This window comes from Eupeodes corollae, chromosome 2 (genome assembly GCF_945859685.1).
Source record: "Eupeodes corollae chromosome 2, idEupCoro1.1, whole genome shotgun sequence".
Taxonomy (NCBI): Eukaryota; Metazoa; Arthropoda; class Insecta; order Diptera; family Syrphidae; genus Eupeodes; species Eupeodes corollae.
The window spans coordinates 110582572-110610133 of NC_079148.1; the positions used below are offsets into that span (position 1 = coordinate 110582572).

The 27562-nt window shown below is 32.0% G+C and overlaps 8 protein-coding genes across 8 annotated transcripts; 5 read left to right on the forward strand and 3 right to left on the reverse strand.

Moving 5' to 3' along the window:
- Positions 1-1225: 1225 nt before the first annotated feature.
- Positions 1226-5133, forward strand: LOC129947134 (protein ST7 homolog). Its single transcript, XM_056057576.1, has 3 exons — positions 1226-1597; positions 1685-1921; positions 3357-5133. Exons 1-3 carry the CDS (start codon positions 1459-1461, stop codon positions 4487-4489), a joined length of 1509 nt encoding a protein of 502 aa, XP_055913551.1. The 5' UTR covers positions 1226-1458; the 3' UTR covers positions 4490-5133.
- A 2727-nt stretch (positions 5134-7860) lies between these two features.
- On the forward strand, positions 7861-10943 carry LOC129946551 (eukaryotic translation initiation factor eIF1). Its single transcript, XM_056056781.1, has 3 exons — positions 7861-8039; positions 9776-9933; positions 10009-10943. The coding sequence occupies exons 1-3, from the start codon at positions 8012-8014 to the stop codon at positions 10153-10155; spliced, it is 333 nt and encodes a 110-aa protein (XP_055912756.1). The 5' UTR covers positions 7861-8011; the 3' UTR covers positions 10156-10943.
- A 1214-nt stretch (positions 10944-12157) lies between these two features.
- Positions 12158-12923, forward strand: LOC129946550 (EKC/KEOPS complex subunit TP53RK). Its single transcript, XM_056056780.1, has one exon. It carries the CDS (start codon positions 12203-12205, stop codon positions 12884-12886), a length of 684 nt encoding a protein of 227 aa, XP_055912755.1. The 5' UTR covers positions 12158-12202; the 3' UTR covers positions 12887-12923.
- A 1803-nt stretch (positions 12924-14726) lies between these two features.
- On the forward strand, positions 14727-15583 carry LOC129945852 (charged multivesicular body protein 2b). The gene has a single exon (XM_056055784.1). It carries the CDS (start codon positions 14815-14817, stop codon positions 15445-15447), a length of 633 nt encoding a protein of 210 aa, XP_055911759.1. The 5' UTR covers positions 14727-14814; the 3' UTR covers positions 15448-15583.
- Positions 15530-16686, reverse strand: LOC129945851 (dehydrogenase/reductase SDR family member 4). The gene is made up of 4 exons (XM_056055783.1): positions 16485-16686; positions 16026-16428; positions 15836-15970; positions 15530-15776 (listed from the first exon to the last, which is right to left on the reverse strand). Exons 1-4 carry the CDS (start codon positions 16532-16534, stop codon positions 15606-15608), a joined length of 759 nt encoding a protein of 252 aa, XP_055911758.1. The 5' UTR covers positions 16535-16686; the 3' UTR covers positions 15530-15605.
- A 305-nt stretch (positions 16687-16991) lies between these two features.
- Positions 16992-21122, reverse strand: LOC129945850 (ganglioside-induced differentiation-associated protein 1). The gene is made up of 4 exons (XM_056055782.1): positions 20907-21122; positions 17934-18126; positions 17663-17845; positions 16992-17603 (listed from the first exon to the last, which is right to left on the reverse strand). The coding sequence occupies exons 1-4, from the start codon at positions 21012-21014 to the stop codon at positions 17116-17118; spliced, it is 972 nt and encodes a 323-aa protein (XP_055911757.1). The 5' UTR covers positions 21015-21122; the 3' UTR covers positions 16992-17115.
- Positions 21123-22556: 1434 nt separating this feature from the next.
- Positions 22557-24346, reverse strand: LOC129946868 (acyl-coenzyme A diphosphatase FITM2). Its single transcript, XM_056057235.1, has 2 exons — positions 24196-24346; positions 22557-24114 (listed from the first exon to the last, which is right to left on the reverse strand). Exon 2 carries the CDS (start codon positions 23965-23967, stop codon positions 22801-22803), a length of 1167 nt encoding a protein of 388 aa, XP_055913210.1. The 5' UTR covers positions 23968-24114; positions 24196-24346; the 3' UTR covers positions 22557-22800.
- Positions 24347-25193: 847 nt separating this feature from the next.
- Positions 25194-27447, forward strand: LOC129946866 (eukaryotic translation initiation factor 3 subunit L). Its single transcript, XM_056057228.1, has 4 exons — positions 25194-25349; positions 25536-26014; positions 26156-27125; positions 27191-27447. The coding sequence occupies exons 1-4, from the start codon at positions 25320-25322 to the stop codon at positions 27323-27325; spliced, it is 1614 nt and encodes a 537-aa protein (XP_055913203.1). The 5' UTR covers positions 25194-25319; the 3' UTR covers positions 27326-27447.
- The last annotated feature ends 115 nt before the right edge of the window (positions 27448-27562 follow it).

Below are 27562 nucleotides of genomic sequence, written 5' to 3' on the forward strand. Positions count from 1 at the left end.
CGTCTTTGTCCCGCGACAAAGTTTTGTCTCACCGAGAAGATAAATGTCCCGGAAATCCCGCGAAAATACCCTTAATTTTGTCTTGTTCAATACTTTTCTTTTTCATTTTAAGTGCGTGCAACATGACATTTAATTTTTCATAAAGTCGAACCTTTTCTCATTCGGTTTACTGAACGCAACTATTGTTCGATATTCGAGAGTCGAAATTCTTAATGAGAGAGACAAAAAAATTGATGCACTTTATGAAAACGCTATTGAATATTTAGAGAATAAATTTGATTTTAGTTATAATATAAAATGTTTGTCAGGGTTAAGTTTTAAAAACAAATTTTAAAATTACTTAAAAATTGTTTACTGCTTTAAAATGAAAAATAAAGACGTTGATTTGCTTTTTCAGGAATTTGTAAGTCTCGAAATGTTAATGAAAAATCCATCCATACTTGGGTAAACTTTTTAAGAAAAACAAGACCCCAAGTTTTGAAAAAAATTTCTTATTTTGTTTGTTTATTGCCTATTTCTAACGCAAGCTCTGAAAGAATTTTCAGTTCAATGAAAAATTCTTGGCGGGAAGAAAGAAATAAAATATTAATGTCTGTGTTAGAAGCAAAGCTTACGATACAGCAAAATTTCGATATGTCTTGTATAGAATTTTAGGAATTCTGTTTAACGAAATGCGGCTTAAACTTAATAATTCTTAAAAATACATCAGCCCAAAATTATGTTTAAATTGTTTATTTGTTATATTTTATAGTTTAACGTATATGTTTTTTTTTTTCTGAAGAATGTTAAATTCCTAAATAATGTTTTTAAACTAAAGATCAATTTTGTTTCTCATTCACTTAAATATTTGTTTGTCCCGCGAAGCAAATCTGGCATCTCTAGTCCTATCTGAACAAATTTTTACGATCTTAAATCCTGCCATTCCATTTTCACGAGTAAAATATTAATTAATATATAAATTCTAGTTGAAACTTATATCAGATTTCTAAGAGAGCGGATACAATTTATATCTTCTGACAGTTTTGTTCAAGTAATGGTATTGTATTCTTTAAAACCAAAATTAAAAGTAGTACGTAAAAAACAATCCATAATATTTCCAAATCAAGTGCGGACTCACCTAAACATTTTGTTATTACGATCTGCTAAAATAGCTCATTTCAAAATGTGCTCATTTTATTTTACCAAACGACAACAACTTCACTCTAAACCTTTGCTGTCACTCTGTCAGAATTGAAAACTCGAAAAGTCAAACTTCTCTGCTCTGCGATATATTAAAAAAATCATTACAGAATTATTTTTTTCAGACAAAAGGGTTAATTTTATTGTGTTAATATCAACATAAACTAATAAACAATTGCTTAGAATTAAAATTTCACAAATAACAAAAAGAAAACCAAACAAATTTAGCCCATAGATGTACAAATATATAATCTTAGACGAAGTCAAATAAAAAGAAAGATGTGGGATTCCTCGATGTTTTTGAGTACACTCACTCCGAAATTTTATGTTGCACTCACCGGTACTTCCAGTTTAATATCTGGATTAATCCTTATATTCGAATGGTGGTATTTTCGCAAATATGGTACATCATTTATTGGTATGAATTTAAAATTCTTCGATGGATTTTCTTTTATAACTTGTGCCATTTATTTGTTGAAATGTTATTTTATTCTTTTTTTATCAGAACAAGTTTCGATTAACCACATTAGTCCGTGGATAAATGGCAGTGACAATCAGTCGGAAACAAATGGTACAAATGGAGGACAACAAATGCCAGAGTGTAAAGTTTGGCGCAATCCTTTGAATTTATTTCGTGGAGCTGAATATCAGAGATTCTATTGGACAACTAATAAGGAACCGCTGACTTACTATGACATGAATTTGAGTGCACAAGATCACCAAACCTTTTTTACATGCGAAGGTTTGTATTGTTGTATTAATTATTCGTATTACGTTATTGATTTTTTTGTTGTTTTACTTTCCATACTTCACTTCCACATCTGTTGAATATAGTTAGACTTGTTTTAAAGTTGATCCGTGAGTTAAAGAAGTTAGCCAGTGATTTAAAATGTATTTGTTGTGTATGTGAACTTTATAAATTCGAAATCAATAGTTCCATATTTTACTCAGACGATGCATATAATGCATACAAATAAAAATGCTATAAAGTCTTTGTTTTTAATATCTTGAATGCCACTAAAGGGAAGTCTGAACATAATGTTAGTTGCAATATTTATAATCATAAGTTTTATTTCATTCAAGAGTAAGCTCTTCCTTTTCACTATCTTATTTCACACTTTCTGGTTGGAAGGAAATAAATTGTCTTTGAAGGTGTCCTATAAAAATACAAATCATTCGTCTTAACTCTTATCTTTTTTCTTAAAAATATTTCATACAAATGCTGATAAATTCTCATTTAGGAAGAATTAGGCTACCTTATTTTATAGAATTGTGCATTAATACTTATCAATACGACATTTGGTAAATACGTACTTTCTTGGACTAGGAATGATTTTTCGACCGCTTCATTTAATTCATTCTAGATGAGTTCAAAAATAATCTCTGACAAGTTAAATATTATAATGTTTTAACTATAATTAATGTAAGGACTATAGTTTTCACCAGGACATGAAAAGAACTGATCAAGAGCGGGGTAGATGGAGAGACTTGTTAAAGAATTCTGAATATTTATTTTAATAATTGCAATTTATAGTTATGCCTATCAGGATGCTTTTGAGACCAATTTACTTCAGCCATATCCTCCTTTTATAGAAGCGTCAGACACATTTATGGGAGTTTTTTAGTTTTTCTCCTTCTGTATAATTTTAATGAAACGAGTGAAAAAATATAGTTCAAGTGTTGCACCTTATACAAACCCTTGAAAGTTTTTCAAGCCAGTCGTGATTTAATCAGTTCTAATTTTCCTAATAGCAGACAATTACCATGCGTAATAAGCCATTTAGATTCCACATAAAATCGCCGATCCCATTCATCTCTTTTACTGTTGGTACGGCACCGCAAAAGTTTAATCATCAGAATTTTCTTCTCATAAGGAAACTACTAAATTTTAAAGTCTTTTCGGTAATATTAAGATGTGGATTTGTCTTTGGTTTTTGGTATAATTGTGCTTAGTATCAAAAATAAGTTGAAATCCTCTGCAATAAGCTTTTATTAAACCATGAATGTTCAATCTATTTTCGTTTGATTTTCAATTTAAAATACAAGTTTAAAAATAAGATTACAGTGTTTTTCAAATCGTAATTTTATTTAATTCTTTGTACAGACGGACTTCACAAAAAATGCCTATATTCTTTCAACTTCAATCTTAAAATATATGTATATATACATATTTTCAGGTGATGCTGGTAAAGCTGAGTACGAGATCATGCAAACAGCTTGGCGAGAACGAAATCCTGTGGTTCGAATAAAAGCTGCTCACAATGCATTAGAATTAAATACAGAATGTGCACCAGCATACATTCTTCTAGCCGAGGAGGAAGCCACAACAATTCTTGAGGCAGAGAAAATTCTTAAAACAGCACTTAAAGTTGCCGAAACAAATTATAGAAAGTCACAAGCAACACAGCATCAGGGTGCCATAGCTGAGGGTATGCACCGTCGTGATACGAATGTTTTAATTTATATAAAACGTCGTTTGGCAATGTGCGCCCGCAAGTTGGGCAAACTTAAAGAAGCATCAAAAATGTTTCGTGATCTGACAAAGGAGATTCCGTCGATCATGAATGTGTTGAATATCCATGAGAATCTAATCGAAACTCTTCTTGAAATGCAAGCGTATGCAGACTGTCAGGCGGTATTAGCCAAATATGATGACATTTCGTTGCCAAAGTCGGCGGCAATTTGTTACACAGCAGCGCTCCTTAAGGCCAGAGCTGTGGCCGATAAATTCTCGCCGGACATTGCATCGAAACGTGGCCTCAGTCCGGCTGAGATGAGTGCCGTTGAAGCGATTCATAGAGCAGTGGAGTTTAACCCACATGTTCCCAAGTATCTGCTAGAGACCAAGCCACTCATTCTTCCGCCAGAGCATATACTCAAACGCGGTGATTCGGAAGCGCTCGCTTACGCGTTCTTTCATCTCAAGCATTGGAAGAATGTCGACGGAGCACTCAATCTACTACATTGTACATGGGAGGGAACGTTTCGAATGCTGCCGTATCCCCTTGAACGAGGCCACCTCTTTTATCCGTATCCAACATGCACCGAGTGTGCTGATCGTGAACTTCTACCAACGTTCCATGAAGTTTCGGTGTATCCCAAAAAGGAACTGCCGTTCTTCATTTTGTTTACCGCAGGTCTGTGTTCATTCACAGCACTTTTGGCGCTACTGACCCACCAGTACCCCGAACCGATGGGCATAATTGCACAAACTGTACTTAATTGGATCTCGTATCCGTTTCAGCTGATCAAGGAACGAATCGAGGCTATTTGGCCTTGCAATCTCCTGCAACAACTGTCAAGAATTTAGGGACTTTCGACTATCTTGAGGCTTGAGAGGGCAAAATGACAGCGATGAATTAAAAAGCGCTACAACAAATGCATTTAATGTGATTTTGTTTACATACAGATTAATCTCTTCTACGCCATAAAACAGGTGTTTTTTATTATTTTTTTTTCTTTTGTAACGACATTAATTTATTTGATCGAGAACAAGACTCGCCTCTTCATATTTCTTTCTTTTTATGTTAACTGTGTGTTCTCTTACGAATCTCGTTTTCCTATACTCTATTACTCGTATAATTTAGAATATTGTGTATTTTGTTTGTTATTCTTATCCAGTGTTTGACAGCAAAAATAATTTAAAAATTCTTACTCCTAGCACTGGTTTATTTAAAGCAAACGAATTCGAAAAACGTATTGGAGCCCTTTGGTGACAAACAAAACATTATTGTGTCTAAATTGTGTTTGACTAACGGTTTAGATCTTTATTTAGGAGACTAGCGTGCGCTAAATGGCATTATTTAGAATGACAAATTTTAGTTTTATGTTTTTTATATCTTAATTTATTGTAAAATATCAATGCGTGTTAATTTATTTTCACTTACTAAATATGTATGTAAGTGTAATACAAAAAAATAAATGATAAATGTCCATTTCAATAAGTAAACGTTTTGTCTTGTGTTTTATTTTCTTCTGATAAATACAAGCAGTACAAAAGAAGTAAATGGAATAGCTGCATTACAAACTTTTTAAAGACATTCCAAAAAGCAAATTTGAAAGTTTAAGTGTGATGAAATAAAAAAAATGGCTTAAGAGTTGTAGACCGAAGAAGACCTATGTCTTATAACTTGAATTCAAAAAGTGATAAATGTATTTTATCGCACTAATTTTGTATAAAAGTGTTACAAATATTTTACAAGAACGGCAAAACTTTCAAGAAAAATACTTTTTAAAAGGCAGGTCTAGTTTTTTTTTTTTATTTTCATACATTTACTTTCCTTAAAATAGAATTAAGACTTCGAATTTGGCTTCCCAAATGTGTTAAATTACATATTCCAAACTATGCCATTTCTGGATTTTCGATATTATTAAATATTGTCGATCCTGTAGTAATGTAAGAAAGTCCAACAAATAAGACGATCGATATTAATGTTTTAAAATATAGTTCTTAGTTGAAAAGTACCTACAGTTGAAAATGCTTCTCAACATTTAAAACTTTTCGAAACCAAATTCGAAATTACTCGTTTCGTCTAAATAACTTCAGAAGGTGTGTTGGCTTCACATATATCTAAAAAACTTTTCATGCAAATCTACCTGTAATACAAATTTCTTTTCTCTGAGAACAAAAAATGTTGTCATTTGCAGAAATGTATTCCCACTTCAAACACGTCACATTTCAAAATCCGGTCAGTTGTTCGACAATAAACTTAAAAAATGATAATATTTGTAATACAAATTCAGTATTGCAAGTTCGAAAAAAGGTTATAACTATATTGCCGACTTATACTCAGTTTACAACGAGAATTGAATCAAGATTTGGTGTTTCGATTCGTCGATCTACCTTGTAACCAGGGGTAGACTTAATCATTTTCGTATTTTCATTCGAGAAAAAAAAAACTTCATAGAAAATAGACAGGTTCAGAGGACATAAGGGACTTGAAAGTAAAGTAAGTTTCTATTATCTGATTGGACAGTGCTTCCAAAAAATAACCTTCCAATCAAGGCAACTTTAATGAAAAGTTGACTGGAAAATTTGTCAAGAAAAATCTCCATTAGTATCAAGTCAACTCTACTTCTTGACAGTTGAAAAACTTAAGTGCCTTGGTCAAAATGTACTTTGCCTGAACCTGCCCAATAACACACTGCGTGTATTCATAAAACTAGTGACTACGTAGTCAAAATTCAGCTAGCTTTGTGAATACAAAATTGCAATACAAAGCTAGTCAATTCGAAACTATCATATTAATAAAACAAATGGTAGTATATAAAACAGGAAACAATTGTGTTTTGAGAACTTTAAATAATCTTTTTTGTTTTTAAATTCAATAAAATGTGTGATTGTAGTACCCGTGGCATGATGGTTAGTGCGTTTTACTGTCATGCAAGGGGTCTTGGGTTCAAACCCTGCCTGTGCCACCTTAATTTAAAAAAAATTAATTTTCGCGGGTACTGCCTCTTGCGAGGAATTGACAAATCCTTCAAGAGTAATTCTTGTCATGAAAAAGTGCTTTCTCAAACTAGCCGTTTGGATTCGGCCTAAAATTGTAGGTCCCTTCCATTCCTGACAACAGTACTCGCACACAGGAATGGTTGAGAGTTGTAAGTCACTAGGCCCTGGTTCACAACGGACTGTTGCGCCACCCCATTTGATTTTGATTTGAAAATGTGTGATTTATGTACATATTTAAATACTGAATGAATACATGTGAATTTACCGAACAGCTGATTGTGAAACATTAAAACCAGTTTAGGAGTACCCAGCTGAGCCTAAGCCCATCGAGTACGCTCTGAGCAGAGTTTGATTGGGGCTCTCCGACTTATTTATGAAAAGAAATGAACTGTCATTTGTCTCTTTCATACCACACGAAACAAACATAAAGTCAGCAACGCTAAGGTTTTTACTTTTGCTCGGACATTTTATTTAGAGCTCATAAATTGCGCTTTTTTGAGGTGACTCTTATACGTCTCTTCATTTTATTCCACAATTAACATTATTCAACTAATTTAAAAATATCTCCCTTAGAGGCCAATTATAGCTATCATTGAAATCGATCCAGAAAAATGTTTGAATTGATATTTGATGGTGTTTCCTTTTGATTAGAAATGAAAATTATATACTGATCAATCGGAAATCACACAAACGAATTTGTTTGAGGATAAAAAGTGTAATTGCACATTTATTTTTCTCTAAAAATGTATTTTTCTATTTTTCCGGCCGAATTGCATTTTCCTGAACTGCTGATACTTTTATGTTCAAAGGTGGAGCAAACCACTGATTTGCGTTCCAATTTCACACAATTCCAGTGACAGATTTCTGTCAGTAAACATTTGGATTCGGTTGATTTCACACATTTTTTCAAAGGCTGAAGTTTTGAATTATAGCTTTAAACGACCTGTCAAAAAAATTCCAATGTTTGTTTTCAATGATAAAACCAATGATAGCTATAACTGGCGCCTTACACCCCTACCTCTTGACTCCTTCAAATGAGAAAAACAAAATCATGAGACAGTCAAAGGCGAGACAAATGTGGTTCCGACTTTATGTGTATTAAAAAAACATAATTACTTAACTCTGCCATTAAATGTCAAAAACCACGCCATAATTTCGTTTTTACATTCCGTCACTTTTACGCTACGTAACGTTCACGTCCACGTAGTTGCCTGTCTCGTCTTCGTCTGTCGTCTTTAATTTGTCGTTGTCAATTCTGTACAGAACAAAAAGTTTTCCGTATTTTCTCATCTCGACACGAGTTCAATTCAATTGAAAACACTTTAAACCAAATTCCATTGCGAAGTTTTATTTTTTGGACGTGGTTAATTTATTTATCGTATGTCCATCCAGAATTTAAACACATTTGGTAAGAACCTGTGAATTAAGCTGTTGTAAAAAATCATTATTTCCGACTTAAAGAAAAATTATTTCCTTACCTCGTCGTAAAAATGAGTCAATTAAAATGGCTGCCGTTTTTGCTGTGTGTTTCACCAAAAATTCGATTTTTTACATTTAATTTTTGATGAATTGCATTTTAATTACTATAAATAGAATAAATATATATTGTCTTCATTTGTAAATATATTTTTTGGGGGGAACTTATTTAAGCAGTATTGGGTTCGGTATCACAGAGTTCATTGTCATGGTCTTAGAAATCTTTCTAGCCTTTCCTTGTGACGTCATTAAACTGAAATAAAATCGTCAAATCGATGATAAAATTTTATAATATGATGTTCGAAATTTTATTTTCAATCAACAAAATCCATTTGATGGTTGCTTAATGATAAAATTCTAGAATCTGCATCTAGAGTCAAATAGAAGAAAAACATGACCTATTAACACAATTAATTCATTATTTTCCTTCCTATACCACAATGTACATATTCTATTTGATTTGAATGGGGATAGGCTGCGCGTTAAGGATTTTATTTAATTAGCCTTGTTTTATTTTCAAACAGTAATTGCAATGATCTAGCATGATGAAATTAAATAAATAATTTTTCGCGCTGTCTGCTCGCTAAATCTTCATCTCAAGGAGTACATATTTTTGTTGCATTATATTAGAAAATATAATGAAATAATATGTATATTTTTATAAACCTTACTGCTTTCTCTAAAGTTTTACGGTATTAACATAGTTAGAAGAATAAATGCTCAGTAATAAGAATTCGCACACTTTCTCCAGGTTAACAAACAACGATACAACTAATTTAATGTATAGGTGGTACAAGTCTTTTAAGTTGTTTTATAGAGTTTGCTAAATTATACCTTGTCAAGTGAAGAACGAAGCTGACTGAAGTTTCTAGTTGAAGTATCAATGGCTCCAGTTTTTAATCTGATGTGATTTGAAATAATAACAGAGTTCAGAAACATTGAGCGATATTTTGGCGATTTTTTTTTTAAATAAATAAAAACGTCTAACAGAGTTGGTATTTCTTTTATATTAAAGACAAAACTATGAGTTTGGGCTTTGCTAAAAATTGTACTGTTTAGAATATTAATTAATAGCTTCACTCTTTGTATTGTTCAGTGTTATTATAGGCATATTTTTGTTTCCTATATTTAATCTGCTTTATCTTTGGGTTTTCGTACCTTTGTGGTTCGTATCTTTGTTCTTTCGTAATTTTAGCTTTTCGTAACATTATTTTTTTATATCTGTCTTCCGTGTTTTAATTCTTTTGTAACTTAATGTTTCTAGGCTTTGTTGTATTTATTTCATATTTAAGTTTCATAATAGTTATTTAAAAATTAATCAAATTAAACAAAGTTGCTTTTATTGTGAAGAACCAACTATCGGATAACTAAGCTAATCCGTTAAGATACTCCAATCAAATAGCGGCAGAACCAAATGAAAAATAATTTAGATTGTGTTGTTTTATAAATCAAACAAAGTTAAATTCAATTGGCATTATCAATCTTCTGGGAAATATCTGTTATATATTAACCCTAGAAAGATAACCTTATTTCATATCCCATAAGTGATACACATGATTTTTACGTCTATTCGACGTAGGTTATCTTTCTAGGGTTAAAAAACATTCATTTTTCTTTTGACCTTTTGTTTGAATTAAATTTTTAATGTTGTCACCTCATATTTTACAGACCCCTTTGCTGATGCAATCAAGGGTGCTGATGATGATGTACAAGACGGGCTTGTACACATAAGAATTCAGCAAAGAAATGGTCGTAAGACACTAACCACAGTTCAAGGGCTTTCATCAGAATATGACCTGAAAAAAATCGTCCGAGCATGTAAGAAGGTAAGTTGTTTTTTAAATATATTTAATGTATTTGTATTTTTATTAAAAAAGAAATAAATTGTATTCTTTCATCAGGAATTCGCATGCAACGGCACAGTCATTGAACATCCAGAATACGGTGAAGTTCTGCAGCTCCAGGGCGATCAAAGAGAAAATATCTGCCAGTGGTTAACAAAATCAGGTCTGGCAAAACCCGATCAGCTGAAGGTGCACGGTTTCTAAGAAATCATATTAACCACGAGCCGTAAAATGAGATTTTCCATTTATTCAAATATTATGTTAACAAAGAATAAGGAATTCTTCGCGTAATGGTAATTAATTAATTATTAAAAGAACAAATCATATAATACAAAGAAAAAAATTAAAAAATAAAACAAATTCTAAATACAAAATAAAACTTTAAAGTTTTAAAATCTGCAAAAAACAAATACAAAATAAAAATAAAAAATGTTTTCACATACAAACTAAAAGCGTATATATCGCTTTATTGAACTTTTTTTTCTTAAATGAAACTACACCTAACAAAATATATGTAATAAATTTTAATAAATTTTTAACAAAAAAAAGAAATAGATCAACAAACAAACAACAACGCCAACTTCACGTTATTTTCAAAAATGGTTAAATTGATATGAAACTTTTAAATTTATGTGGAGATTTTCTTTTTTTTTAACTTTTCATGAACTTTTCCTGTTTTTTCTTTTTTGTAACTTGAAGTTTTTACCTTTTATTTCGGTATAATTTATAAATCCTTTTAAACTTAATCAGTATGATGTTCCATTTTATCTCTTATAATACCACAGTCATAAATATTGAATTGACTGATTGGAAAATGAGTTATATAGAATTAACAAAAAGTATTTAATAATAAAACAAAAAAAAAGTAAAATACTAAAGAAGAAAATACAAACGAGAGAGTTTAATAATTATTCGAATAGGGTAATACATACATAAATTTATTAGTTAATAGATATGAATGAAGTAATTAATAAAACTGTATTGGAACATGATTTTCTTGTATAATGTTACTTGTTTTGTTGAAGATAAACTTTATTTTATTGTAAGCAGATAAACAATAATTACCACTCATTACTTTTATGACATTTGCTTAACCGGAGTCGATGGTGTTAAGAACTCCTTATGTAGGAACAAACTTCGTTTATTACAAAAGCACATTAGAAGTGAAACATCCATTTGATCGACTTTTGGAAAAATACATCACTCGAAACTAGCAATAGAAACACATATTTCGCGCAACGGAGCAATTAATGCGTAAATTCACAGACGCATCACTGCAAAGAAGATTTGTGATCATTTATTTAGCACCTTCATAAACGCAAATAATTGGCATCACTTAAAATATCAATTGTTCATTATTGCAAAGTTCGATAAACTGATGCGCAAATATAAAGAAAAAACGCATCAAGAATTTTCTTGATACGCTGTTCATGCGGACACGATTCGGTGCAAAAATGTCGGTAAAAGACAATGAAAAGTATTTAATAAAATTCTAAATTGTTTATAAATTAATTAATTTGATGAATTTCAGGGATTGTTTTACCAGCGCACAAATTAAACTATTAATAGAAATCAGATTAAAATAAAAAGGTGAATTTATTGCAGGCAGAAAATCAAAGTCAGTATTATGGAGAAAAGTTTTAGAGGGGATAAAATGTGTGGCTCCAGATTTTAATTACAATCAGTGTGTTTATTAGTATCTCATCAATCATTAAGCAAAATTTGTTTTTTGCTTTTTGTCAAAGAGCATCGCATTGTAATCAGCATCGCAAAAAAGCAGTGATGTCTAATCTCTACCAACAAATTTGACGTTTGTGAATTTACTTAAATATTGATTGATCCTGAGACGATTTGAATTCTATTCATTTGTCTGTTAAACAGACGGACATCGCTTATTATGTAGACACAGTGTGAGCACTAGGAAATGAAGAGAGTGTTTAAACGGAGGTGTCGGTGGTTTCTATGGCTCCTCGAAGCTATTTTAAGACTAAGGCCCTTCTAATTAAAGAAAGGAGAGCTTTAGGTTCATCTCTATTTATACAAACTAAAGAAATCGTTCACTGTTACATTGTACTACCTGTTTTTTTTTTTCAAACCAACAATATCGTAAAAAATGTAACCAACCCCCAAATCAAATTAATATTTATCTGGCAATGATATCAAGCAAACTGTCAATTATTGCTCAGTTTGACATATTTGGATTTTTTTATAATATTCAAGAATCAAGACAATTTTGTATTTTTTATCAGAAATGGAAACAGAAGAACTATTAACTCAAGGCGCTGAGGCTCGAGTCTATATTGGAAAATTTAACGACGAAAAATGTATCATAAAAGAACGATTCACCAAAAAATACCGCCACCCGGACTTGGACACTCAGATTACGAAGCAACGAATCAAAGCTGAAAATAGTGCGATTACACGTTGTCTTGCAGCCGGTGTTCTAGCACCAAAAGTTCTACAAGTAAACTACAACTCCAAAAAAATCTACATGCAGTACTTTGAAAAAGCAATAACGTGCAAGGAATTTATAAAGAAAATAGTTTCGTCAGAGTCTACTGCTGAAGCTGAGACCAAACTTTCAGATCTTTGTGCATCAGTAGGGATTGTTTTGAGTAAAATTCATAGCAATAACATAATTCATGGCGATTTAACGACATCCAACATATTAGTTAATCCGAAAGTAGAAGATTTCTGTGATTATGAATTGATTCTTATAGACTTCGGATTGAGTCAGTATAGCACGAGTCCTGAGGATAAAGGCGTTGATTTGTACGTATTGGAGAGAGCTTTGCTCAGCACACACAGTCAGCAACCTAAGCTATTTGAAAGCATTTTATCATCATACCAAAAGCAAATGCAGGATAGTCAGGCAGTCATATCGCGGTTTCAGGAAGTAAGAAGACGTGGTCGGAAAAGAAATATGGTCGGTTAGACTGTACAGATAAATAAAATACATTTTAAAAACCAAAGCATTTTGTTTGCATTTAAACACTTTGAAGATTTGCAAATATTACTTTATTTCGTCTAAAATTGAATCTGTGTCTCGTAGGCTTTTCAATGTAGGTCTGGGCTTTCTCCTTTTTTTTTAACTTTTTATACTCGTACGTTGTTTCTTTTTTTTTATAATTTAAAGTTCTTATTTTTCAGTGACTACAATTTGTAAATCCTTTTAAATATAATTAGAATGTTGTTATATTCTATAACTTAAATCTTAAACTGCCAAGATTTCATAAATCGGGAAAGAAGGGAATGAGTGAGACAAGAAAACCAGTTTTAGTTGTTGCTTCCAGAAGTTGACAAATAAAGTTGGGTATCTTTTTTCCGATCTACATAATGTTGGGTATAAGTGGAACAATTTTTAAGTATGAACAGATGAACAATTGGCACCAAAAATATATAAAACTCCATAAAATTCATACAAGAAGTACGATGTGAATCGTACAATTGATCAAAAACACTAATATAGAGTTTAAATTTATAAATTAATGAAATCGAATGGCAGAGAAAAAACAAAATTTTTAAAAAAGCTGTTATTATGCAGATTCGGCTTAAACTGTAGGTCCCTTCCATCCCTGACAACAGTACTCGCACACACTAGTTCTCAACGGACTGTTGCGCCACACAATTTATTTATTAGATTACTGAAGGAACAACCTATTTAGGACCTCGAAATTTAGATCATGGCTGCGTTCAATTTCGTGTTGGATAGGCTTTTCTGGTTACTTTCTTAATACGTTATTGAACGAGTTAGATAACTTAATTGAGATAGCTTTCAAAAATCAGTTAAACTAAACTATTATAAAGTATAATTTTGTTCTAATAATTTACATAACATACATCTTTTATTTTGTTTTTAATAAAAAATATAAAAAATTTAAATCAATTTTCAAGTTTGTTCGAATCCAGTCATAATGTATATCAGGTATTTCTTTTTTGGATTAGCTGTTCTTTTTTAGATAAGAGATACTCTATTTGGTTGTGAGAGAATACTGAATCATCATAAAGATCAAATCCATTTTAATAGGAATCAATGACGTTTTTACAAACCCCTATATTTTTGTCTGTTTCCTTTAAATCCTATGTATGAACCTTCTTTCCTTTTTTTAATTTTTGAATCTATTTTTATTGGGATCAATAACGTAAACAAGACAATTGGCGTTTTCCTTTTTAGTTCAGAGCTGAGCACTGAGCAGAGTCTGAGCGAGCAGAGTAGAGTAGAATTCTAAGCAGAGTATGTTCAGCGCTCTCTTATTTAATTATGAAACAACTTGAGCACTAAGCTGTAATGCTATATGTAATTAGTTTTTTCTAAATTATCTTTCCTTCTGCACTAAAGCGAATAGCCTCTTCCGTCATTTTTATTGTTTTGCGGAAGTTTTTTTCAATATCCCTGCTTTCAAATATCAAATTATTTGTGTTCAGCATTTTACTCCGTTTACTCTGTTATTTAATTCTGAGCTCACAGAGCAATAGATAACAGATACTCTATTTGTGAATCATCATAAAGATCAAATCCATTTTAATCGGAATCAATGACGTTTTTACCAACCCTCATATTTTCGTCTGTTTCCTTTAAATCCTATGTATGTACCTTTTTTCCTTTTTTTTTAATTTTTGAATTTATTTTTATTGGGATCAATAACGTAAACAAGACAATAACGTGCTTTCCTGCAATTTGTTTTGTCCCCTCGTGTTTGAATACTTTTTCACGCTTCTGTAAACTGTCAAAAACAGCTGTACGTCAATCGCCATTTTTGTCTTTAAACATTTGTCATGATTTAATTTTTCGTTTAAAAAATGAATCATCTTCATTAGCGAAAGCAGAACTAGTAAACAATATTTTCAGATAAAAAGGAAATCATGTTTAATAATTTTTTCGGAAAACAACCAACGGTTAAGGAGCAACAGCGTGAAAATGATCGGAACCTACGTAAGGCTGGCCGAGAAATCGAAAGAGAACGCCGCAAGCTCGAAGATGAAGAGAAAAAACTAGAAATGGAAATCCGCAAAAATGCCCAGGCTGGTAATAATGATGTGTGTAAAATTTTGGCCAAACAGTTGATAGAAATAAGGAAGCAAAAAAGTCGTACATTTGCTGCAAACAGTAAGATAACGTCTGTTGGTTTCCAAAACAAAGCAATCGGCTCGAATATTGCTTTGGCCGATGCTATGAGTACTACTTCGAAGACCATGGCCGATATGAACAAAGTAATGAGACCAGAAGCTATAGCCGCTAGCATGCGAAACTTCCAACAGGCTAACATGAAGATGGAAATGACTGATGAAATGATAAACGACACTTTGGATGATATGCTGACGGAATCCGGTGATGAGGACGAAAGCAATGCCGTTGTTAACAAGGTGCTCGATGAGATTGGTATCGAAATCTCTGGAAAGATGGCAAACATTCCATCGGCAGGCGATGAGCTTGAATCGAATAAGACATCAGAGAAAGACATAGCATCTCAGTTAGCTAAGCTCAGATCTACATAAATTTTGAATTGGGCTTTTCTTTTTGTTACTTTTTAATGTTGTTTCGTTTGTATAAGAAATATATATTCATGTAAAAAATGCCTTATCTTTATAAAACAAATATTTTATTCAATTTTAAATTCCACCACCTTTTCCATGTACTTGTTTTTCTTCTTAAATTATAATCTTGAAGTCATTCCTCCGGAGGCAACAATTGCTTCTCCTGTGATGTAACTAGCGTCCTCAGACACCAAAAATGATGCAACACCTGCCATTTCATCAGATTCTCCTAACCGACCCATTGGAATCCTCGATAATGCCTCATCATGCGCCGATTCACTTTCATAGAGCTTTAATGAAATTTGAATGATTATTAGATTGACAAAAGTAAATTTATTTGCAAACAAACCGGTTTTGAAAACTTTGTTCGAATAATTCCTGGAGCTATACAATTGACCCGAATTCCTTCAGGTGCTAATTCCTTAGCTGCTGCTTTTGTCAAACCAATAAGTGCTGTCTTGCTTACAGAATAGGTGCCTAACAACTATTTCGATTTTAATGAACATTAGACTCGGTTAAGTTAAGTTAATTTAACCTACCTCAAAAGGATCGTAGCCAGCAATAGATGAAACAAACACTATATTAGATCCTTTACTTTTTCTCAAATGAGGAAGAGATTCTTTGGCCAAGAGGTATGCTGCCTTAACATTTACATCAAATATTTTATCCCATACGGACTCTTCACATTCCAAAACTCCACCCACAGCTGGATTCGAAGCGGCATTTGAAACTAAAATGTTAAGTTTGCCATACTTTTGTATAGTCTGTTCGAACAAGGCTTTCCTTTCTTCGGAAAGTCCTACATGACATTTGACTCCCAGAACTTCAAGGTTAAGTTTTTTGAGTTTGTCAACAGCTGCATCGACATTGCTCTGTTTGCGACTGCTGACCACAACATTTGCTCCATCTTCAGCCAACCGTTTAGCGATGGAAAATCCAATCCTAAGGGAATAACGATTTGTATTGTCGTATGTACGTATGTAATATTTAATTTTTACCCATCAGTTGAAGCTGTGACAATTGCAACTTTTCCATGAAGTCGTTTCATTTTTCACGTTTTTCTTTTGGCTATTTGATAATTGAACTTTATACTCAATAATTATTAATAAATATCTATGTACATACGCACATATGAACTTATGAACGTATTATCTTCTTGATACTGAGGTTTGATAGTGCTTGTTTACCTTTTATTAAGTCAAAATATTAATAAAACATATTTCAATTTGAAGCAGTATTGTTATTGTATAAAATGAAGTAAAATAGTAAACTTGTCAGTGTCAGCGTTGCCCCTGTTCATATTTATTTATATGTTTTTGTTTTTATTTGAAATGAATGAATTTTTAATTATTAAATTATTATTGTAGATACACATTATGAATTTTATTAAAATTAGTTTGAAGAAAGCATTTTTTAGCTTTAAACTTTGAGTTGTCCTTCAAACTTAAATACAAACAAAATTAAAAACAGATATTATTGCCAAACCTGAAGAAAAACATTTACAATGTATTTTACTGATTTAACTTTATTTTCGTTATTTGTTAATTAAATTCAAGAAATATTAACATGTTGATTTATTCATGCAATAAAGGCTTCTTATTTTTCTTTAAAACTATATCTTAAACTTATTTACTTGTGAACAATTGCCGCTACTATTGCCATTCCAATAGCACCTGCTCCAAGTTTATAATGAGTTGGAGTATTCAACCACATATTTGTTAGCACACCGACATTGCTTGGCATCAGTTTCTTAAAAACCTGTCGTTTTTGAAAACGTGAAAAATATTGGCTAGTCTTTGGCAACTTTCCGTTTTCCCAAAAGTAATCTTCGAAACCTAAATTCCAAAGGCGATGCAATAGTAGTCCAAAGCTAACATCAACTGAATAAAATTCTGAAGATAAAAGCCAATCTCGGTCGGGACCTTCCTCAAGTTCTTTTTCAAATTGTTTCAAAACTTCTTCAAGTTTATCAACAACACATTGAAAATGCACTTTAGAATAGACTAACTCCTTTCGCTTATCTTGAAGACTGAGCTTGGCCAACAAAGTGTTTTTATGATAATCAGAAGCTTTATCAACTGATTTTTTTAAGATTTCGTACACCTTTTCATTATTTTCTTGAAAAAAAAAAATCGTTATTTTTTACTGAAAATATACTTTAAACAAATGTTTTTACCCACACATGCTTGACGAATGTGTCCAATAAAAGGTGGTTTTGGATTTAATCGAAAATCTTCGTGTACAAAAGACCCAAGGCTTAAAGCTCCAATAGGAAGCTTGCTTAATATATCCTCGTACATGACCAACTTAGTGTACTCAGTTGATTTTTTATCAATCGGTATCAGAGCGGGATGTTTTTCTAAAACCAACAAATTTTAAAGTTAATAACGTATCTAATATGTATGCGGAATTTTCTTTTCGTAATCTATAGATAAGTCATGAATTACCTCCTTTGAATTTGCCTTCTAAGTAATTAATAATGCTTAGAGAGTTTGGAATTACAAATGCATTGTCTTGAAGTACCGGAACATCACCTTTAGGATTTTTGTTGAGAAACCAATGTGAATATTGTTCTCCATTAGCTAGATTCAACACGTATGGTGTAAAGTTGATGTGTTTTTCGTAAAGTATGAACAAGATCTGCAAATACAAAAAATAAAGTTACTTTGCTATTTTTAAACACTTTTCAAACCCATTATACTCTACAGTTTCATATCATTTTAACTAGAAATGCCATAAATCAAATGCAAATTGTTTACTGTAAAGGCAATGTCCCTTACTATTTTTTGTTTTAATTTTGTAGTAAAGAATTTTACCAGTAAACTTAAAACAAAAACTTCTATCCCTTCAATTTTAGGACCAAAAAATGATATAAACAAAAAAGGGGTTGTGGTCGAAATACTGTATGGATCAAAATACTTTATGTACAAAATACAGCATGATCAAAATGCAGCACATTACAGCATTTTGAAATACAAAATTTTGAAAACAGAATATTTTTTAAAGAAAACATCATTACCTAATAATTTTTCATTACCATAATGTTCTAATATACTCCCTTGATAAATGACATACGTTCTTATGATAATTCATAAGTCTCTGAAACAATAAAAACAAAAATAATATAAATGGTTTTATCATTCTCATTTTCTTCTTCTTAGTTACTTGTATCTCTCTCACATTTGTAAATGAATTTTTCCTATCATAGTCAACAATTGCATAAACAATTGCACCAAACTAATTGATCTGTTAAAACGTCCAGTATTATACAGTATTTTGATATACAGTATTTTGACAATACAGCATTTTGAGATACAGTATTTTAAATGTACAGAATATTAACCATATAGTATTATGACCATACAGTATCGTACAGTATCAAACAGAATTTTGACCAACAGTATTTTAAAATACAGCACTTTGACCCGCTCTCACAAATAAATAAACTTACGAAAATATAAAATAGACTCTATTTAAATAAATTAAACTTTCATAGCTCGCGACATATATATTTTTTTAAATTCGAAAACTAACATTTCTAAGGCACAAAGTCTACTTATTTGTATCGAAATACAAAAGGCTTTGATGTTATACAGATGTTACAAATTTAAACAGCTATTTTCTTAAACTAGCAGTCCAAACTTAAAATTATTAAGAAGGGACTTAACTATGGATACGAACAATTCTTCAAAAATTGGGTTATATTTTTGGGATCTTTTTTACACATTTGTTAATTTTGTATCTTTGAATTTAAATTTAAGAATGAGTTTCCACCCATCAACAAACAGTGACTGTAATCTAACTTTGGTAAGCCTTTAAAAAATCATTATTGGTTCGAAATTAAATTAAATAAGGTGGCGCAACCGTTCATTGAGAACTAGGGCCTAGCGACATACAACTCTCAACCATTCATGTGTGCGAGTAATGTTGACAGGGATGGAGGGGACCTACAGTTTTAAGCCGAATCCGAACAGGCTACGGGTTGTTTACAAATACTAAAAATTATTTCCTGATGTTCAAATAGATTGCGACCCAGGGTTCCCTGTACTATTCCAGGTTAACTTATGAGAATAGAGTTTGAAAATAAACGTTGATAAAAATTGGACAGGTTCAGGCGACATAATTAAAGTAAGGCAAGTGTCTAGCATCTGATTGGCCAGCTGCCAAAAAATTGCCTTCCAATTAAGGCAACTTTATTGGAAAGTTGACTGGAAAGTTAGTCAAGAAAAATCTCCCTAACTATCAAGTCAAGTCAACTTATTTCAAAATGACAACTGGTCATTTTTTTTCATTCACGTGAAAGCTGAGCTTTACTACTCTTTTTTGCACAATTCCATTTAATGTGTTGTGTAAAAGGGTCCCCTGTCAATTTAAAAAAGAAATAAGTAATATTTCTTTACAATACAAAAGAAAAATCGTAATCGACCTGTAGCTTGTCTGAGGAGTGTTTTTTTAAGCAATAATGGGTTTGGTAAATCTTGTACTATGAACTTAAAGTAATAATTTGTGAAGTAAAGTTCTGAATTTGAAATTCATGACACTTGGAAAACTAGTTGCCTTGGTCAAAATGTATGTACGTTCAAAGAATGAAGTTGACTGCAAATGAAGTCCCTTTTGTTGCCTAAACTTACCCATATTTTTTTGAATTGTACCCAATGCACATGTTTTTCGGTAGCTGACCTGAATTCCAAAAAAAAATAAATACTCTTAAATCCTTTCCTTTACTTTCCTAACGCTCGCACTGTGTTGACATATGTAAAGGGTAGTAAAACCAATTTAGCGATGCAAAGATAAAATACACAATTATTTAATAATACATATTTTCACATTTTGCACAAAAGCCACTTTCTTAAATGTACAAAGCATACATAAACATAAGCCAGATATGCCAATCAATCTGGACAAGGAGGTAGCCTATCGGTCAAAATCAAGTACATACATATAATGTATACGAAATGATCTGGGATGACTTGACTCTAGCAAATTAGGTCATGATATGATACTCCTTCAAATAGTAACACAAGTTTATATATTATATAAATAATAAAAACACATTGATTTTTAGTCTTTTCTAAATTTAAAGATTTACAATAAAAACACTACACCCCACATTTTTTCAACTAATTTTTCTTCATAAATGGTTTGATAAATAATATCTTTTAACTCAAAAAGTCAACAAAAGAGTTAGTATGTGTACATATTATTATTCTTAGTTACTTTCTCATCGCTCTGACCCTCCAAATGTTAACAAACAAAAATAATAGATAATAATCTAACTTAATTCTCGAAAAGTTAATCTTGATGCTCCAGTGACTATATTTTTTGTAAAAAAAATACATCATCCATATGCATGGCACAGTGTCACATGATAAGAGAAAAATAATTTGTATAATATTTACTTTAACATTTTGTACTCATACTTTAAGCGAATGAAAATTGTTTGGATGAAAATAAAGGACGAGTCCTTCCGATAAACTAGGCTCCTTAAATTCATGATCTTCAAAGTTCACGGAATTGTCTTCACTCATTATTTTAACTTAAATTTTAATTTGAGTTTTCAACAGCAAAAAAAGCTATCGCCAGCTTTGCTGCAAACCGTCCGGAAGTATTAGATAGGTAGACACAACTAATGCTTGTAATCGAGTACCTATTTATCGAAGTCAAGTTTAAATGAGCTTAACTTGCGTAAAATTGATAAATGAGTGTTGGAGTTCGGAGTCAGTAGATACCTGGATAAAATTTGGTTATGATAAGTTGAGCTTAGATAATTATTTACATATGTATGTATACGTATGCATAAATATAATGTGTTCCGATAAAGTAAGTGTTTGTTGGTTTGTAATCACCCTCTCTATTTTTTTTAATATGTCATAGCATAGAAAGCTTCAGTTGACTATTTATCCGTTATGAACAAATTCAAAATCATAAAATACCATTAGCAAAAGACGTTAGTGTTACTAATAACTAGGTTATGATTCTGATTAGTTCTCAATTAAAACAGCAAAGGGTGAAAGAACGGCTTTTTTTTTGTTTACACCTACCTTACTATGATTAGCATTCTGGTGTTTAGTGCACCTCATAAACATATTTTGGCGTTTTAATTGTAGAATTCACTTAAGCAGCCCTAATACACTTTTATTGTTCAAGAATTAATAATTCGAAGGTTGTTATTTTTATTTTTAACCCTTTTAAGCAAGTTATTTCATTGATATATGAAGTTTTGTATCCTGTTTCAATTTTTCGATTCGTCCAGGTTGAGAAAATATAATATCGAGCAATTGATTCTTTTCTAAATCGCGAAGCACGCCTTACGCTTGATAAAAACATTAATTAAGCGATGAGCCAACTTACCCCTATCCAGAGTTATAAATTTAGATAAATAAACACCTACACTCAGTTCTACTTACAAACTTACAATATATTTTAGGAAATAAAAACATATATTAACATCGAATATGTTTGCATAATTGTATAATATGAAAAAAAATATTTTATTTTGCTAGAATTTTTTTCTGTGCAATTATGTATATCTCATAAAATGTTATGTATAAAAAAAATATAACTACATGCATACTTATGTTTTTGTAGATATATGTATGTTCCTCAAAATTTCACCACAATCATGTTATAAAATAAATATTTACAAAACAATGTACATATATTGTTATTGGTGCTACAAATGCTATAGGGTCTAGGCCTTTAAAACTTCAGTTCGAATTAACCACAGGCTTTGATTTTATATTTTAATTGTGGTTTCAGTACTTAAAGTGTGACGAGCCGTTAAAAACCTTCAACCGATCAATTCAGTTTTTGTGAATAAGTGAGAGCAGTAAAAATTGTATAAATTGACTTACCATATAATTAATTTACAAAAATATAGAATCATAGTGATTTCAAGGCAATTTAAAAACGTCGAATAAATTTCTTTTGAAGAAATATCAGTTTTTGTCAAACAACGGAATTCTTATACTATTTAAATCTTCAACAAATATATGTAAATAGGTACATATTTGTGTTATATAAAAATCTAACAACAACCAAACAACATAAAAATAAACAATAAGAATAACAAAAAAAAAAAGGATTTATTGAACACCACTTTAAAACCATACTGAACTAATACATTTATGGGTTGATCGAAAAACGAAACGTCAAATATGAACAAATTTAAATAACAATGTACCTAGTTATAGAGAGGAAAATAAAATTTAAACAAATAAAAACAACAAAACAAGTCTCACCAAAAATTAAATAAAAAAACAAAAGAAATTAAAAACTACATAATTTTTAAGTGATATAAAACAAAAAACTTCATTAAAGAAATTCGGATGATACATTTGATGTATTAGGCGTAGTAGAGGCCTGATTTGCCCTTAGATTAGCATAAATAGGCAAACCCATAAACATGGGTACTTGACCAGAAGCATTAGCTGTACGTTGTGTAGGCGTAGTTGGTGTCAAACTTGGAGCTCTCTTGTAAACAAATGTGTCACTTCTTTCACGTTGATAGAAGAAACATCCACTTCCAGCTGGATCAGGCAATAAACTTGATGGATACCAGAAACGATACGTGAAATACCACGTCAAAATCGCAATAATTCCACTAACAACCTTTTCTATCATCTTATGGTAGTATAGCATTGTTCCAACTAGCATCACATCCCAAAGAAGCTGCAACGCTGCAATTCCAATGAACAGAGTCCGAATGGCCGGAGTCAAGCGCTCATATAAGAAGTTAAGCATCTTCACTTGTTCATCACTGAGGTTCCTCAATGGATTTGTACTTGACCGCTCGGCAACACTTCGATTGTGCAATTCATTTCGCAGATGCTCCTTAATCGATTCCCATTTAACAATTGGTCTTGCCTCCTCTATTAGTACCAAACTAGAGTGAATCAGTATAAATGCATGGCCTGATATATCAAATCCATTCCATAAATGGCCAGCTCGCAAGCAGCTCGATTTACTATCAAATCCTCGAACGGTACACCTGCCATAAGATGTCTCAATTACATTAAACAACTTCGTCCAGAAGAACCAGAAGAAAGTTGCGACTACTAATCGAGGTAAGTGATTTGTAAGCATCTTCTTCCTATCACCACAACATAGGACTATTGAGGTCATCACCAAAAAAGGCAAACTAAACAGCAATGTCCATCCCCAGCCGATTTTCACAAAGTAGATATTAAATAAATTGTCTGAACGGGAGAAATAAGTCTTGGGATAAGGTATAAAATCTCCAATCAATGAGATTATAAACAGACTTCCTAGGTAGAGAGCTACTTTGAGATTGGTATCGAAGAAGATTGTCTTTTTGCAAACATACATTATTGTGGTAACTATGATTTCCTTAATGGTCGTTGGTGCAGCAGTTGGTCGTGTACCTTTAGCTTCTGACCTAGAGACATCTGGTCCCCCAGGTCGGAAATTCATATTCGTATTGACTGTAACAGGTCGAATCGGTTTCCTTTTTGTGGCCATCGTGTAGATTAGGCTTCTGTTTATTATGAAGAGAAAGTTGGCCGTTTATTATGTTAAGTAGGTATATGGTGTCAAAGGTCGCAAAGAAATTCAGTGTTAACAACTTGTTTTAGAAAACGTTGTATTGACAATCCATTGATGAGTAATCTGTTGAAGATTATTGTTTTAGTCTGGTACTTTTAAGTTATATATAGTTATTTAAAATAAATAAATAGTAAAAAAAATTACTTCGGTAAATTGACTAGGTCCCTGCTTTTATTTTTGTAGGTACAAAAATATTGAAATGTCATTTTGGCATGTTCCTGGCTAAATTAAGTCATACTAGAAAAAAAAAACACCAAAAGGGTCTGTTCGTTTAAACTTCTATTTAATGCTACGTATGCATGTTGACTTCTTTTAAATATAGGGTGTCTTGTATATAAAAAAAATATAGTTCTATCTTCGTGAGTTTTTATGCGGATGACACCTAATTTTTTTTTACTTAACTTTTGTATATAAAATGTCCCAATACCATCTTAAGGCTACAACGAACGCACAAAAAGTAGCTGCATCATAATACTTTAGATTTTACAAACAGAAGGTATTGCATTTTGATTCGTATAAATCTTTTGAAATAAAAAAGTGAAAAATTATTAAACAGTATGCCCCTATTGGTAGCTATAGTTTCTATTTCACTTAATCTTTCTCTCAGTTAACTTTCTAAGTAAAATAATTGAAATATAGAGATGGCCTGAAACAGGGGCTTATAGCAAATTATGACATAGGCAAATATGGTTTATGCAAGGTGTTAGTCAAATTGATAGCTAAAAAGCTAAATTATGATGTGATAATGTGAACATATATGATAATTCTGTCGTAATATGAATAGAGCTACCAAATTCTTACTCAAGCAACTAAATTATTTTGTTAGTAGCCTGTTTTTAGTAAATAACTTGTAACTGCCAAACCTTTCCACATTTGGTACTTTTATTAAGATATAACGTAGGAACTACTTTGAAATTTAACCATGGCAACAAAGAATTTTGAAATTCTTCAATCGAAATGAATTAAGTTGAATCATCTAACACTGACGAAATGCTCTTTGATAGTCAATTCGACTATCTAAAATACGACAATCCCTTATAACCTTAGCCGATTTTTCTCCAGCTTATTAAACACACCTACCAAGTACATCTTATTCTTGAATTCGAACATAACTAATTGTATATAGACGTTTCGCTTAATCAAATTATATCGATCTCTGTCTTTCTCTTTTATCCCTTGAAATATTCTGCTGCTGGCGTGTTTCTGTCAACTTGCTGGCAAATTTTGCAATTTTTTATTAAATAAAGTAATAATTTAAATCTAAAACAATGTACGGTGGTGAAGATTACAATAATCAGGTATATCAAATAAAATGTATTCCTTAAAAAACCCAGAAAAATACTCTTTCGAGAACTCAACAATTGAGAAGTGCAACATAACCAAACTTCAGTGGTCCTGTGTTTAACAAAAAATAAAATACAGTCATAGCTTTAAAATTAATTCTCTTATTCAGTACAAAGTTATTAATTTAATCTATTTTTTAGGATATTTATGATGATTATGGGCATACTGGCGATCCACAATTGGACATGGAATACGAACGCAATTACTATTCCAAGCAGATGCCGGAGAATGTCAAGTATTTCTTGATTAACTTCTGCCAGGCCATTAAGGAGGGAGTGATCTTCGACATCCAGAACATGTACGAGAATACCTTCCCTCAGATCAGTGATCATCATTTCGATAAGAGTGCTTGGCCCGATGAGCAAGAAGTATCGGCTTTGGTTGAGCACGATAAAGTTTTCCTGATTTTATATAAAGAATTGTACTATCGCCACATCCACGCCCGTATTCCAGGTGGACCGAAATTGGAACAGCGTATCAATTCGTTCTTCAACTACTGCGACTTTTTCAACTTAATTATCTCATCGCCCAGCCCAGTTTTGCTTGAATTACCCGACATTTGGCTTTGGGAATTGGTTGATGAATTTGTGTACCAGTTCCAGAACTTTGCTCAATACAGGTTAATAAAAGTATACTTTTTTAAACCCTCCTTATCACAACAAGCAATATTTATTTTCTCTATAAACTTTTGACAGCAATTTATTGTGGATTCTTTAGGTCACGAAATAATCGAACTCGTTTTTGTTATAATTTTTTACAGAGCACGTCTCGCCGACAAGAGCCAAGAAGAAATTCAACAGCTTTGCGTACAGCACAACAACGTTTGGAGTATTTTGTGCATTTTGAATGTCCTTCACTCCCTTGTGGACATTTCAAACATTAAAAAACAATTGCTAGCTATTTCACAAGGCAATGATCCCCAAACTGTTGCTGGGGAGTTCGGAGAACATTCCTTCTACAAGATGTTGGGATACTTTTCGCTGGTTGGACTTCTCCGCGTTCATTCTCTACTGGGAGACTACTACCAGGCTATTAAAGTACTTGAGCCAATTGAGATTCACAAGAAATCTCAATACTCGCACATCCCAGCGTGCCAAATATCAACATCCTACTATGTTGGTTTCGCTTACATGATGATGCGCCGCTACGCTGATGCTATCCGAACATTCTCAGATATTCTCTTGTATATCCAGCGCACCAAGCAGTTGTACAGCACACGCTCGTATCAAAACGATCAAATTAACAAGCAAGCCGAACAAATGTACCACCTTTTGGCTATTTGCTTGGTCTTGCATCCACAATGCATCGACGAGTCAATTCAGCAAGTTTTGAGGGAAAAGAACTATCAGGACAATATGTACAAGATGCAATGTGGTGACTTGGAGGCCTTTAAAATGTTCTTCCTCTTTGCTTGCCCACGGTTTGTGAGCCCATGCCCACCATCAGTAGACGCACCCATGGAGGATTACGTCAAGGATCCAATGGAACATCAATTGCAGGTCTTTATGGATGAAGTGCGTCAGCAGAAGGATGTGCCAACTACCAGGTCTTATTTGAAATTGTACACTACATTGCCATTGGAGAAATTGGCGTCATTCATTGATGCTAAGACCGATGATGAAATTAAGACCCTTCTCATTCGTTTATTGTGTTTCAAACACAAAATGAGGAATCTCGTTTGGACAAAAGGTTCAAATGGTCTTGAAGGGCAATTCCAATCTGGCTCTGAAGTAAGTCATTTTGTTATTTTTATATCTCTAATTATTATTTATAATTAATTCCTTTTTGCCTATAGCTTGACTTCTATATCGATAATGACATGATTCATATTGCGGATACAAAAGTTTCGCACAGATACGGGGACTTCTTCATAAGGAAAATCTTGAAATTTGAGGATCTTAATCGCAAGTTGAAAAACATTACAATTTAAAGGAGAAAGCCTTGGAAGTAGACTATTTTTCCCATTCGTATTTTAATAAAAATAAAACGAAAATATGTTTCTTTTTCAAATTATATACAATAAAGAACCACACAGAAGAAGAAATTTAAAAATGTTTATATTATTTATTTATTTCAAATGAGTTTTATAGAAGTAAATTAAAACAGATCGTAGTGAACCATAGCCTAGTGACTTACAACTCTCAACCGCTCCGCTTGTGTTCGAGTA

Bases quoted from the DNA above. Each gene is read 5' to 3' on its own strand.
- LOC129947134 (XM_056057576.1), top strand. From the start codon at position 1,459: ATGTGGGATTCCTCGATGTTTTTGAGTACACTCACTCCGAAATTTTAT. The intron at 1,598-1,684 runs GTATGAATTTAA...TTTTTTTATCAG, and splicing joins ATATGGTACATCATTTATTG to AACAAGTTTCGATTAACCAC. The intron at 1,922-3,356 runs GTTTGTATTGTT...ACATATTTTCAG, and splicing joins AACCTTTTTTACATGCGAAG to GTGATGCTGGTAAAGCTGAG.
- LOC129945852 (XM_056055784.1), top strand. From the start codon at position 14,815: ATGTTTAATAATTTTTTCGGAAAACAACCAACGGTTAAGGAGCAACAG.
- LOC129946550 (XM_056056780.1), top strand. From the start codon at position 12,203: ATGGAAACAGAAGAACTATTAACTCAAGGCGCTGAGGCTCGAGTCTAT.
- LOC129946868 (XM_056057235.1), bottom strand. From the start codon at position 23,967: ATGGCCACAAAAAGGAAACCGATTCGACCTGTTACAGTCAATACGAAT.
- LOC129946551 (XM_056056781.1), top strand. From the start codon at position 8,012: ATGTCCATCCAGAATTTAAACACATTTG. The intron at 8,040-9,775 runs GTAAGAACCTGT...CATATTTTACAG, and splicing joins CCAGAATTTAAACACATTTG to ACCCCTTTGCTGATGCAATC. The intron at 9,934-10,008 runs GTAAGTTGTTTT...TTCTTTCATCAG, and splicing joins TCGTCCGAGCATGTAAGAAG to GAATTCGCATGCAACGGCAC.
- LOC129945851 (XM_056055783.1), bottom strand. From the start codon at position 16,534: ATGAAACGACTTCATGGAAAAGTTGCAATTGTCACAGCTTCAACTGAT. The intron at 16,429-16,484 runs GTAAAAATTAAA...TTATTCCCTTAG, and splicing joins GTCACAGCTTCAACTGATGG to GATTGGATTTTCCATCGCTA. The intron at 15,777-15,835 runs GTTTGTTTGCAA...ATTTCATTAAAG, and splicing joins GAACAAAGTTTTCAAAACCG to CTCTATGAAAGTGAATCGGC.
- LOC129945850 (XM_056055782.1), bottom strand. From the start codon at position 21,014: ATGAGTGAAGACAATTCCGTGAACTTTGAAGATCATGAATTTAAGGAG. The intron at 18,127-20,906 runs GTATGAGTACAA...TTGTATTTGCAG, and splicing joins ACAATTTTCATTCGCTTAAA to ATCTTGTTCATACTTTACGA. The intron at 17,846-17,933 runs GTAATTCATGAC...TGTTGGTTTTAG, and splicing joins AGAAGGCAAATTCAAAGGAG to AAAAACATCCCGCTCTGATA.
- LOC129946866 (XM_056057228.1), top strand. From the start codon at position 25,320: ATGTACGGTGGTGAAGATTACAATAATCAG. The intron at 25,350-25,535 runs GTATATCAAATA...TCTATTTTTTAG, and splicing joins GTGAAGATTACAATAATCAG to GATATTTATGATGATTATGG. The intron at 26,015-26,155 runs GTTAATAAAAGT...AATTTTTTACAG, and splicing joins CAGAACTTTGCTCAATACAG to AGCACGTCTCGCCGACAAGA.